The 14,030-nt window shown below is 38.6% G+C and overlaps 1 protein-coding gene across 3 annotated transcripts in view; it reads right to left on the bottom strand.

Annotated features, from left to right (window-relative positions):
* Positions 1-14,030, bottom strand: part of NFKB1 (nuclear factor kappa B subunit 1) — a 59,325-nt gene that overhangs the window by 31,592 nt on the left and 13,703 nt on the right. For 2 of the 3 annotated variants that reach the window (XM_074905512.1, XM_074905510.1), the window contains exons 3-5: positions 13,537-13,621; positions 5,810-5,850; positions 3,178-3,276 (exon numbers count right to left, since the gene is read on the bottom strand). In XM_074905512.1, the coding sequence (XP_074761613.1) occupies positions 3,178-3,276; positions 5,810-5,850; positions 13,537-13,621 (225 nt within the window). The remainder of the gene's footprint in view (positions 1-3,177; positions 3,277-5,809; positions 5,851-13,536; positions 13,622-14,030) is intronic. The other variant, XM_074905511.1, reaches the window with a different exon arrangement.

A 14,030-nucleotide genomic window follows, 5' to 3' on the forward strand; every position in this document is an offset into this window, starting at 1 on the left:
TTTGCCCTCAAGGAGATGAAAATTCAGGACATTTCCTTCAAACCACTATTTTCAGCGAATTCTTTTCACACCCAAAAGTGGATCAAGCACTTTAGCATAAAACATGAATATGCCTATGCTAAGATCAGTATGCAAGATCTGGACACACTTGGAAAACGTGTAAGGCGGCCAGCGGAAATTTTCTGCACAAGTTTTCTCACAGTTTGTTCAAATACATAAAACCAAGCAAATTATGAATAAAACATGTAGACAGTTAAGTAAGATGGTGACAATATTAGACAATCCAGTTTTATTCTTTCTTCTTATACTATTGATTTTTTCCCCTGGACAAAAAGCTAATGACAAATAAGCAGCTCAGGAGCTTTGATTTCAACTGTCCTAGACAGTAAAATTTTCCAGCATTGTGTTACACTAAGCAGACAAAAAAGAAATTTTAATTAAGAATTTTAGGTAGCTTTCCACTGTAATTATTAAACTTGTCACGATATGTAACTTCATTATAACATGTTCAGTATCTACAACTTCTCTGCTCTCCATAACTACATGCAAAGTTACATAAATTCCTCTGAAAACACAAGATGTTTTCTACATGATATTAGGATTACTGTTAGCAAAGACAGGGCTGAACAAAGGAATATAATTCCATAATCCATAAAGATTAATTAATCCAGTTTTTGATATTATATAAAAATACTACTGTTATCTAGACTCCATTTGTCATGACTGCTGTTAAGAGGTTTTAAATCAATTCCACCTCACTGGCCACTGCAGATTTGTCTTAAGTGTAGAGACTGGCATTGCAGAAGTAACTCCTGACCTACACCATCTCCTAATATAAAGAAGGTGGTTAAATATGTGATTAACTACCAAAACATCCAAACATCCACCAAACCAAAACTGCTTAGACACACAGCAAAGTCTTCAGCACTCCAGTCTTTAAACGAAAGATGCGTCTTTTATGTGTTCCAGCTCAACTACAGGTTAGCAACTGGGTGCAGGAAAACAGAAAAGGGTGAAGTTGAACAGTCCACATTATGCAAGAGGTCATATTAGATAAATGTGGGGGTTTTTTGGCCTTCAATCCACAATCCTGGGAAAAAGGAGTAGGGAGACTGCAATGTTTTTTTGTGTACTGAAGAGGTCTATTTTCAGGACAACCCCTGACAGCTACTGGTAAATCATATCAGCTTTCTGTGCAGAGTTGGCTAAGCAGAAGAGATCCCATCGTGAGCTGCACTGACCACACCATAGCCAAGGATTAAAGATCTGTCACAAAACCTCCTTTTTACAGTACAGCCAAAGCTCACTCTACTGTCCTTTCACAGCACTGTGATCAACCAACGGAGACTTTATTGTGAAAGTTTACAAGAGTAAAAAAAAAAACAAAACAAAAACACCCCACAAGAAAAAACCACAACAAAAAATAGCCACCCTCAGTTGTGCTCACCTCAGTTACAACAAGGTGAGCAGCCTTTAACAAAACAGAAAAGAGACTTACAGGAAAAGGTGTGAAACACTTCTGTCTTTACTGGCACCACTTGAATCAAGAACAGGCACTAACAAGCAATGGCCTTGAGGAATTTACTTGTTGTGTTCCCTTGCCAGCCTCTCCCAGCAGGTGTTGCCATGTGGGGATTTGTACTAGAAAAAAACCCAGATGAACACAGCAGGACGAGAGGGAGGGAGGGGAAAGGGACAAACGTGTATATGTGTGTGTGGAAGCTTTAGATTAAATTAAAATCTCATGATCATTGAAAACAGAAGGTTTGATGGAAAGCCAAAGAACATTTTGCTTTCTAGTTTACTCATGGAGAAATTCCATTTCCTGTATAACTCCTCATTGCATATCTCCAAGTCATGCTATTGTGCAACCCATTACATCCTTATAAAGTATGAGTTGTATTATTATTAATACAGATCGGATTGGAATCCAAAGATCTGGCTCAGTTGAGTTAAATTATTTTATATCTGAACATACCAGTGAAATTTCATTCCTTGGTCCATCATTACCGTCACAATAGAAAAGGGAAAAGCAAGTAGATCCTTTGCCTGGGCTAGTAATTTTTCATAGGAGTTTTGCAAGGCTATATGCAATCAGCTTTCCCAGCCTCTTAATTCCCAAGACTAACACCCTAGGCTATCTCAGCCAATGTTGATTATTTTCCATTGAGTCATGCTCATACTGATTCATTATGGAGATGCAACTGTTCCAAACTCCAGCCTTTCTCAAGAACTGCAGAAGAACTACAGGCATACTGCAGAGAAAGCTGAGGAATGGCACGCACCAAAACTGCTTGCCACTTTTCCCTCCCCTTCTCTCCCCCTAAAGGAAACAGTAAGAGATAACACCAGAATTAAAATACATTAACCCCACTCCTCATGAGATAGTCTCTAGTGGAATAGTTCAAAGAGGTAATGAAATACCAAGACTAAGACTTTCATTAAGTTAAAAAAATACTGAAAAGACATAGTGTATCTTTTCCCCACTTCCATGGAAAAAGAATTTGCTGCAAGAACCACAGGCAAAAAAAGTTCTGTAATCTTAGAATGATTAATCACCACTGTTATAACCTTTATATTGTGATAGCACAGAATGTTTCTTTGATTAGTATGCCTGAATTTCTTCCTGGGGAAAGAAGCCTCAAAAAACCTTCAGCGAACACCTGAACATAATGCTGTTCCTATCAAAATGAGTTTTCCATTGATATTAAAGGAATTAAGTCCTTAAGAACTGAGTATCCTAGAGACACTGAATAAGGAATAACATGAACAGAAAAAGAAGGAAAATGTAGTAAATAGCATCTTAGAGTGAGCTGGAGTAACTGACCAGACTCATGCTTTGCAGTATGCTAGAAGTGTAGTAATTTGAGCAGCTCAGGACTTGCTTTATGCTAAAACTGCACCTTAAGGAAGAGCTCCATTAGTGTGCAGGAGGGTAGCTAGGTGCGGAGTGCAGGAAAGCTTAGCGCTCAAGTGCTGGCAGATAAATACGGTGCCAAAATAACTCCACATATCTGAAGACAGTTTCCTTTTCAAAATCAATTACATTTTAAAAGTTGGGATTGAAATGCAGTCAATTTGTATGAAGTTACTCAAGACTATGTTGATACACAGTAAGGTCCTATACACATACGTATGACACATTCATTTTGCAAAATTAATGATTTATGTACTTACTTTGACCTGAGGGTATGACTTTTTGTTCTTTTCACTAGAAGCACCAGGAAGTCCACCATGTGAAGGCCCTTCACATACGTATCGGAAACGAAACCCCCTCTGTGGAAATAAAGGAAAAGAAACTTGAAAGCTGTTTAGAAACAGAAAAAAAAAAAAAAAATAAAAAATCACACACACACAAGGCTTGCCCAAACAGCCCACAAACAGAAAAGTTACAACTGTTCATCCCTGAAATGCTGCCTGAGTGCTGGTTAACAAAGCACCACTGAACTATAGCCCTAGAGGACCTGTTCTATTCTCACACACAGAAGAAACCTGAAATCTTTCTTTCCAGTAAGTGAAGGTATTTTGAAGCAGAGACCTATTTATACTCTCAAAACAAGATAAAAATTAAAAGACAGGGAATGCAAGAGCAAATACTCTCTCCCATCGTGACTGCTGCTAGGAAGAGAGAATTGAAGCCAATAATAATCCAGGAAGTCCAAAGAATCATAGAGAAAAGAACAGGGATGAAACAGAAATGCTTCATGTGAAAGCTGTATCTCTGAGCAGAGTCCAGAAACAGCACAAAAGCTTCAGGGGACTTTGAATGGCTGGCTTTTCACCTTAGCTACATAAATAGATGTCTGAATATACTTTAGGGAACTGCAGGATATGAGCAACCCCTCTATAGTACAGGTGTCCATTTATTCCATTTTTATTTATAAGAAATCCCCTATACTTTACAGGGTAATCTGTAAGGCAGAAAATATGCAATTCCAGAATATGTATTTGGTAACTCTAGATCTACTTAACTATATTATTTCACCTGGTTCACAACTTTTAATACTTTCAGATCTACTCCCCAGTTCTGCAATTTCTGGCAAAATCCCTGTCTTATAAGTGTCTGTCCAAACAGCAGCATTTGGTGTATCCTTTGTCAAGAATCATTCAGCTTCTTTCTAATAGCAGACAACTCTGAATTCAAAAGCCTGTATTAGGTGACAGTGAGCAACACGGTTCAAAAATTATTCTGTAATCAGTAGCTTCAATACCTATCTCACTAAAGCCTTTTCAGTTTAAGAACTTGTTTCCCAGTCAAATGTAAAGATCTTTTATTCAGATACTGACCAGACAATGTAATACATTCTTACGCATGTCTTTGCCTTCCTATGGTGAACTGAGTGACCAGTGTATTGCAAGTGAAGTGCTCAGCTATGATGAGCTTGAACTCAAGTTGCCCGAAAGGCAAAGCAAAGCAACCTCTGCAGTCACGACACGAGACGACCCAGTCTCTCTTCACCTCTATGCCTTCAATCCAACAGATCCAGCAGTTATCTGTGTGGCCTTCCCCAGCCTATTGCCATTGCTATCCAAGCTGTGTTTTCACATATACAGTCTTACTCCTGCTCAGTTGTCTCTCTGCTCCAACCATGATCTCAAGCACAGCACTCTGCTGATGGATCACCCTGTTATAAACCATTGCCCAGCTTGCCACATGGATACTCCACTACAGGAGCTTCTAGCTAAGAATTCATGTATGGAAACAATGGTTTCTCCTTATAAACTGTAGGCTCCACCATGCAAAGACAAGGCCTGATTTGGGATGAGCTAAAACAACAAGGAAGAGGCACCGTATTCTTCCAAGAATACACAGTTCACAGAACACTGCTGTTTCACCTATGACCATGAAGTGTCCCTATCCCCGTAGGGATGCTCAAGCACAAAAATGTCTTTGGTGTGTGGCCGAAACAAACGTTCTCTACCACCTCCTAACAGGAAGACTGGATTGCAGCACGCTTCTGCAGAAGACCAGGTAGAGGGTGGGACAGCTTTTAGTCGCTCTCTTCCCCTGTCTACTTAACAGCTCTGTAAGGTAGGATTTTATGCAACTATTTGGGAGAGGCAGGAAAGGAGTCTCCATACTGCAACAGCTTCAGGAGGAATACTTGCAATTTTTGATGCCACCAGCTAAAGGGGAACAATACCCTGGCATACTTTGGAGCAGTCTTCACCCAGCAATTGCTTTGTACGAGTTGCATGAAAACTAACCAGTGCATTGGGATAACTTTCATACTGTCAGAAGAGCATAAGTGATGTCTGCTACACAGTCACAAAAAGAGTTACATTGTTACATTCAAGTATTTATCTTCCATTTTTTTTAGGTTATTCAAAACAGCCAACTGTGACCAATCTCAAAGAACAACAGAATTTCTTTACGATGACAAAGCACACATCAAAAGTTGCTGTAACTTGGGAACAGAATGAAATGTTTTTATTTTTTCTTTCCATGAAATATTCTAAAAATCTTCCGTGTCTGGTCTAATCATTTACATTTCAAAATACTGGTGTACTGTAAGAGTCACTTCTAAGATGAAGAGTCTATGCTCAGCAAGACATTTTTTTAAAACCCTCAGGTTTTTTTCTTGTGACACTTCCAGAGAGACACAAAGACGAAAACAGAACAAAACAGGAAACGATTTAACTACAAAAGTGAGAGGAAAAACTGCTCATGGTTAAGTGCTACATTTGTTTTGAGAGTTCAACCCCTTCAATACTCTTTTTTTTTTCTCCTCAAGTCATAATTTTATTCAAAGCTGAATATGGTGACATGACTACCTTAAAGATTTTCAAAATCCAATGTTCTTCTTACCTGTTTTGGCTGTTCTATGATTTGAAGATATGGTCCATCTGCTAACATAAAAGAAAGAAAAGTTGTAATATAAATTATATTTCTATTACTATGACATATAAATTGCAGGGGTAAAATTTATGTTCTTGAATGTCTTGAGATAACATTTTTGAAATCACCTAAGCATCTTCAGAACTTATACTTTAATAAATAAATTAATCACTTGGCAATTTTAATTTCCAGCGTTCCCCAAGGCGAGTGATGTAAGGGAAGAATTAACTCAAAAAAGTTAATTTGAGCTCAGAGGGCCTAAATGGGTAACTCTGAAAACCCACTTAAGACTGGCAAGGGTGAGCAAGAACAGGATCCTCCCCTTGCCACTGACAAGCAGCCTGGTCTTCCTGAGCTAAGGTTAACTTTTGTATTTAAACCCCTTGGGTTCTAAAGACTATACTCACAAGCTTTCGGCCCTAGGGCTTCCTACTGAATAGATGCTTTTGAAAGTCTAGAGACAGCCAATGGGAAGCTCTGAGGTATGGGAATATAGAAGGAATTTGAGCTGTTTCAACATGCCCTAACAGTCAGAACTGCTTAAAAAAACCCAAACCTGGAACTGAGGAGACTGAACAATTTACATTCTTTTAATAATTTCACATACACTTTTATATATACTGTTCTGCTGTGCCTCTAAAAACACTGAACACACTCTATTTGACTACAGATACAGACTCTATAATAAGATCCATCTTTGAGCATGATACTAACACATGGGATTATGTTCTACTAAAATTCTATTTGTGTCTTTCAAAGCAGGCTTACTTAACTTCCAGTCTTGCACTGCTCCCTGAACAGTGGCTAACTTCATACCATAAACCTCATTTAAAATTCACCAGTTCAAATAGCCTTTGAGCAGGGTCTAAATCCAATAAGAACTCAAGTGTCACCAGAGTTAAGAATTCATCAGCTGATCAAAGCTTAGCTCCAACTCTGATCAGTTATTTACATCAAGAAGGAAAGCTCTCTAGGTGGATGAGTTGATGGCTGCGAAATATCTTCTAAAATGCAAGCCACTTCTGAGTCTGAAAACAGTTCCACTGTGTTTCTTCACTGCCTCTTGCTAAGATTCAGATTTCAATGCTAAAAATTCAACTGTTACCAAAGCAAATCCCCAACGACAGCTTCACTGTGAATACCTACACAGCATTTTGCCACTTATATACCTGTTGGAACTATGTATCATCACTTATAATCTATTAAAGGTATTAATGCTAAGGAGTCAAGCAAGCTCACTGGGACATACGAAACCTCCAAAGCAGACAAGCCACAGCTACGTGGCAGAGCCTGCAAGCGTACAAAGCATATCGTGACCTGCCAGCATCCAGGTGTGATCTGCCTCTGAACAATGGCACCATCTGCAAGTACCACACCATCCAGCTACCTCAACCAGGTAGTACTTGGCTTCAGCACAGAACCACATACTTGCATTAACTTTAGGCCTAGTGTTCACTGAAAATTAAAAATGGCAGAGGACTCATTAATTTAGTTTGTAATACAACTACATGCATCCTTCTCAGCTCCTCAATACAACTTCACTTTACTAAAACAAACCCTCATGTTTTTAGTCAGCGCAGGTCTTAATTGAACAGGCTTCTCTCAACATGAAAGTTTTGATAAATAAGTTAGTAGATGGAATTAGTATTTTGCTGTTGAAGTTAGCTGACTCAGCAACAGAATTAACTTCATGCCAAAGTTGTATTGCAAATGTCAGTCACAACAATTTAACAAAGATCATTTATTTCTCAAGTCCAACACTCTTCCTGTGAAAAACAGAGCTACAATTAAAATCTTTAAGTCGTGCAAAACAATTGCCTCAAGATCATATACATGTCATCTTACATTAGAAAGCGTGGAAAACAGTTTGGACTTCAGAAACTTTAGAAGACAGAGTAATGCTTAGCTTTGGTGTGGTTTTATGTTTCAGTTTTTGTCTGTAACATGGAGTCAAGATGAGTCGAGTTGGGTTTAAGCATTGTATCAGCACTTAAATTCAAGTCCTCTGTTCACAGAGCTCTAACCCTCCTCATGGTTTAAGCATCTAAAATTCTATACTTTGACAATCCAAAGGCCTTGTATCTTCTGGGCACCGGCAGAAGTAACACACCTAAAATGCAACTGTGTAGTTCAACTTTCAACCAAGCCTCCAGGGCAGGATCTGCCAAGTAATTGTTCTTTGGCTGTTCTCTCCTTAGGAATTCATTTTCAAGGCATACATGTTGGGTTAGTATCAGCATAAAATACTATTGCTTTCTCTTAAACGTTAGCCAGAAAAGGAAGCGCTCTTTTATCTAACAGATAAGTGGCTGCAGCTGTCCCCCAGGATGCAGCAGACAGAGATTCCAACTTTTCCTCAGCATAAGGAAATTCAAACTCTTAAGAGAGGGATATATACTATACTGGCATATTAGAAAGCTCAAGGGGAATTCTTTGTACTGCTGAAATGGTTTCACCTTGTATGGCACCTCTGAAAAGTCAGGAAAATTGAAAATTAAGGACTGTGGTTCCTATGCCCCCTTGGAAAAAGGCTTATAAAAAGCATACAAATATACTGATACAAAAAAGTCAAAGTATCTTACATACTAATACCAGGAAAGTGCAAAAAAGGTATAGTGTAAATGTAAAAAGGCAAATTAGGTATCTGTTATCATTAACCCAGATACAGAAGTTGTATACAGATGTACATAAAACAAGGTTTTATGAAGTCTTATTTTCACCTTTGGGTTTTGTGTCTGAAGTTTTTCTTTTTTACAATGACTAAGTAATTCTCTGGTATAGCATCTGAACCAGATCCAAGTAACAGTACAGAGAAGGCACTCTAATGCAAGGCACTTAATTACATTTGAAATGCTCTTTAAAAATAAAGCAGCAATATTCAGGGTAACTTCCAAGCATAAATGGCATATTATTTTGACTATAAAAAGGACTTTACTTAGTGAAAGGTCTCATACAGCTGTCTTCATTAAACTCTGAATACTTCCCAGAAGTACATTAGATGGACAGCCTAACACTGGCTTTATGTGGTTCCTTCTTTCTCTATCTCACCCTTCCCATGTAGAAAAGAAAAGATGTTTAGTGTTTTGCACATGGAAGTTTTTAATATTTCATTTCTATTAGTAGGCATGTCTGGTCTAAGCGGACAGACAGCAGGAACCTGAAGATGTATACCTTGTAAGAACAACTAATGATGACAAGATTTGTGATGATCTTTTGCACCTCTGTTCTAAGCTGGGAAGTTGGTTACTTCAAGTTCTTGTTTAACAAGCACAAGAAGGAACGCTAGTTAATGCATAGCTTAAGTTCTACTTTTGCCCTGCAGAGAGGCTGAAGGAGCATACAATCATGGAGCTGGCATCTACACAGGGATGACTCTCACGGTTGCCAAGAGCCAAGTTTTAACATGAGCACTCCTCACAATTTGCCTGGCACTGCTGCAGTCAGGAGTGCTAAGAATGACAACTAAAACATGCAGTCCTCCAGCCTGGAGGGGGTTTGGTGCATTCTGCCACATCCTGGGTATGCTTCAGTGCTTCCTTTTCTGTCTTCTCGCCTTGGTTGCCACAGACTGACACGCATCCCACTGACTCTCCTCCAGCCTGAGTCATAGGCCCACTTCCCCACATCTTCTTCAACTGCTACATTTCTTCATTTTCCTTCCTGCCTGAGTCAGAGGCTCTCCTGCATCTTGACAGTCCCACCACTTACATTCTTTCTTCCTCTTGACAGGCCTCACCCTGCACACACACTTCCCAAAGGAGCACCCATCTTAGGCTCCCTCTTGGTTCCTTCTTCCCATCATAGCAAAGTCAAGAGAGAAGGGGTTTTGTGACATTGGGATATCTCCACAAGCCTGGCAGCACCACAGGCCTAGTGGGGTCCTTTATCTAACAGCTTACCTAGTACCTGAAGCCATACAACTTAACCTGCAACCAGCTGTGGTCAAGTGTCCCGTCCCGCATCTCACCCTCGTAATCGTGTGTCATTTTGTTCTGCGGATATTGGGTGAAAATGCTCATAGCCTCCAGGTTTTGATTGTTAAATACAACACCAATCCTGCTGTGTCCATCCTGGCAGTGGCACTTTGCTAAGAGCTCAGACTCTAGATCTAGTGCCTTATCCTTCCTGAAGGCCTATCGTAGTATTTGTATGTTCTCCCCCTCAGGGATTCACCCGCACAGGAACACCCTCTTGCATCTCAGCTCTGCAGTGTTCAAAGCATGATGTTTAAAGCAAGCAGCACATGGGCTTTGCTCTTCCCTCAGTTCACTCTTCAAAATACAAGCACAGAAGATCTAGAAAAAACACCAGAAGCAGTATGCAAGTCTATTCATGCTTATGAGGGTTTGGGCCACTGCTACAGAACAGGGAAAATGAACACTCATCTAATTTTCAGTGATGGTCAGGCTTCCTTGAATCTCTATCATTCTCTCTCTGAAAAAATATGAAATAAAAGTGCCTTCTTTTTCCCTCTATGCCATTCCCAACAGAAAGCATCACAGAGGGTTGGGCAGAGGAGGTTAAAGTTATACCAGAAAACTAATTTTAGCAGCCTCCAGGCAATACTGTTCAGCTGCTGATGGTCCTGCTTCAACTTCACAGGCTTAAAACCACAAAACCTTAACACCAACAGATAGTTACCAAAACAATTAACAAGTTCCCAAAACCATCTCTAACAGGCACACAGATTGCTACATTACATGGTTGTAGATGGCTCTGTATAATCAGGAGGAATAAGAAACACCCAAAACTATAAAACGTTATGCTCAGAGTTCTGCCCATTTCCTCTCCAATTTAAGGCATTACTTTATCCCTTCACTACACAGTGGACATCACACTGATGCCTATCTACTTTTGCACTGCCTAAATACATGTTGTGGATAATGGTCCCTCCACTCCCAATGCCTTTGAGAATTACTACCTAACTCTCCAGGCAGGATACTTCCCAACGAGCCAAAGAAGAGGCTGACTTGACTTCATGACATACTGCCTTTGCTGCTGGTGGTTTTAAACACACAGCTCAGTCCTGCAGCTTGCACTGTTATGGCACTTGTTATAGATACACCCTTTTGTCACCAAAGGCACACAGAGACTACTTCTCTTTCTAGATTTAGATGTAAATGTAGAACTTGAACCACATTAACTAGCTACTACAACTTCAGGACCAAAATAATCAAGCCTAATTTTTACTTAAAACTACATACGTGAGCTAAAAAAGCAAGCAAAGACACCTGAGCACTGACAAGCTCATTGAGAAAATTCTTGTCCTGACATCTCAAAGGTTTTCTACTATTACTGTAAATGTTAACATAACAGCAGAACATCTATCATCAGAAAGTCCCCAAATTCCCCAGCTATTTGTTGATTCACCTACGCTGGCATGATATGGCAATCCACAGTTATATATTAAACCTGCCCGCCAACGTAGTAAGTCTGACATTGCGCATTAATGAACGCAAGGACTGAAAGATGCAGGCACCAACCACACCAAATCACGAGGAACAAAATCCTTCTGTTTAAATCATCCAACTGTTGTAGAGAAAAGTCCATTTTAGAACACTCTATTTCACCCTCTCCATATCTCAGTTGGAAATACTTTTGGAAAATCCCACATAAATATTTAACTGGCTTGCTTTGTAGAAAGAAATCATTAGTTCCTGCTCGGAAACAACTAAGGCATAATATATAAATTATTGTATTACCTTATGGCCGAAGAGCTAAGTCCACAGTAACAACACCACCTAGTTTCAAGCAGGGGAAGAAGCAAGCATTATACTGCTGCTACTCAAGAAACAAAATCACAATGGCATCATCAGATGCCATTGAAATGATCAATGGCATTTTCTAAAACTTATGATTAAATTTTTGTTTGTGATAACCTGAAATCCATGATCCTTTATTAAATCCCAGTTTGTACACAGGGAACTCGCCACCTAGAATGCAGTGGTAGACAAGAGCTGTGCTGCTAGAAAAAAAAAAAAAAGGCTTTTTCAAAGCAATTCTGCAAATTAAGCTAGACTTAGCCCAGTAAGAGTTTTCTGTGACTGCAGAACTCAGTGAATTCTTGACTCCCCCATAGGGTTTTAAAAACAGCTGTTTTCTAGTTTAAGCAGGATATAGATATCTGAAAATCAGTTTTATATATCTGAATAATTTGTATGGAATGAATCTGGCACGAGGAGCACAGAGTAAGCTTAAAAGGTACGTGCAAGAGATCATTATGGGGAAATCAAAATTCCAATAACCTTATTTGTTCCATAGAAACTCTGGGAGAAGAGTAAAAAAAACCCTTGGTATACAATGCACAAACCCTTTAATCCTGCACAGATGAATCTTACTGAACAATCTTATCTGCCTTAATAAAAACATACTGCAAACACAAATGATTGCAACATTCATTTGTTGGATGCTTGTCCATATTTGCCAAGAGCTTTGCTCATCAGAACATTTTATCTTGAAACAAAATTGGCTGTACCATATGTGTTTCTTGATCTTTCCTTGCTACTATCCAGTCAAGAAAACTGAAGTATGCTTTAAACCAGGAAACACTGAAACAGTAACCGTGATTTATTTTTAAATCAGCATTTATTATTACTTTAGGGTGGAATATTACCTATGAAGTAAAAAGCTAATTGCTTATTTCATGTTCCCCTTCACACTTTCACCGCTGCCAAGTGTATCAACTATCTAGAACAAGTGATTTGCATTTTCTACAAAAGAAAGCAATCTGCAGTACAGAAGTAACCGGCTACACAACAGAGTCAAACAGATCAATAACAGAAAACTGTCATGTTGAAAGATATTAATAGCTATATTGGAGATACATATTGAGAAAAACCTCATCTGACTAAATAAATTTTTATTTCCTTCCTCCTTTCATATCAGCTATTCTAACAAACTATGCAGGAGAAACAGCTTTTTAAATTCAAGCAAGTAACACTTATAAAGAAATTTAATAAGCAAAACCAGACCAGGGTTCACGAAGAAGCTAATACTGGCTGAGGTATAACACACTTCTATCTAATATTCCTGTTCTGGAACCATACTGGAAGAACTGTGTATCAGACCTTTGCAGAATACTATTTGCTTATTTTCAGTGGTTGGTTGCAAAATTTGACTCTGAACTTTCAAACTAGTGTTATTATTCAGGAAATTGTCAGGTACTTTTAATACTAGACTGCCACTTTACAGGAAACAGAAGTCACCGAGAAGGAAAAACAGACTCAAATGATACAGGAAGTTGAATATACTCTACATGCTATTAGTGAAAAACAAACACCTTAAGAATTATTCCAACAAATGAAACACTGTTCAAAAGAAAAAGAAAGAAAATGTTGCGCTCTGAAAACTGTCAATACAAACACGTAGGTCATTGAAGATGTGAATTTAGAAAAAGAATACAGAATAATTTATAAAAATGGGTCACTCAAAGGTCTTTGGCCACTCAAACCATTTAACTAACCGAAACTTTCAGTTTCTGTACAAGCCATAAGAAAATCATATTTGCTTCACTGTCGAAAAATTCATGAGGGTAGGAAAGAGATGCTTAAGAGTGTAATAAAAAGTCTAGTACTTCAGGATCTAGTATTATCAAATACAAGAGTGTAAATAAAAAAATCTCTGAGAAGAACTTCACAAAAAACAAACTGGAAGAAACAGCAGTACAATAGCACAATCAAATAGCAACAGTTTCCTACCTGTTCGTAGTGGTAGGTCTGAAGTGATGTAATTTGTATTATTAAATAATGCATTCATTCCCATGAACTGCTCCATTGCAAACATCTATATTGAAACAAAATATACTCTTCATTACTACATATATACATAATTTCATAAAGCATCTATCAGCAAAGAATTTCAAAGTTCTCTGCAAATATTGAGACTGTAAACACCCTGGATGCAGTACATAAACTTTTTATATCTATTTTGGTTTTGCTGGCAACAGCAGTGCAAACAAAACTGATAGTACTGACCAAGTTTCACCAGTATCACGAGACCGCACTGAGCTCAGCACATTTGCTAAGCACACATCTTGCTTACATGCACTAACAACTATATATTCAAAAGAGCTTATACAGTAAATTCTGAAAATCTGACCCTAGATGTCTTGTCCACGGTCTTGCTGAGAACTTGTGAGTTTTCTTTTCCACTTCTGTGATTAAACCCCATCAGACTATATTCCTTATGTAAA

The sequence above is a fragment of the Athene noctua genome, chromosome 4 (genome assembly GCF_965140245.1).
Source record: "Athene noctua chromosome 4, bAthNoc1.hap1.1, whole genome shotgun sequence".
Classification (NCBI taxonomy): Eukaryota; Metazoa; Chordata; class Aves; order Strigiformes; family Strigidae; genus Athene; species Athene noctua.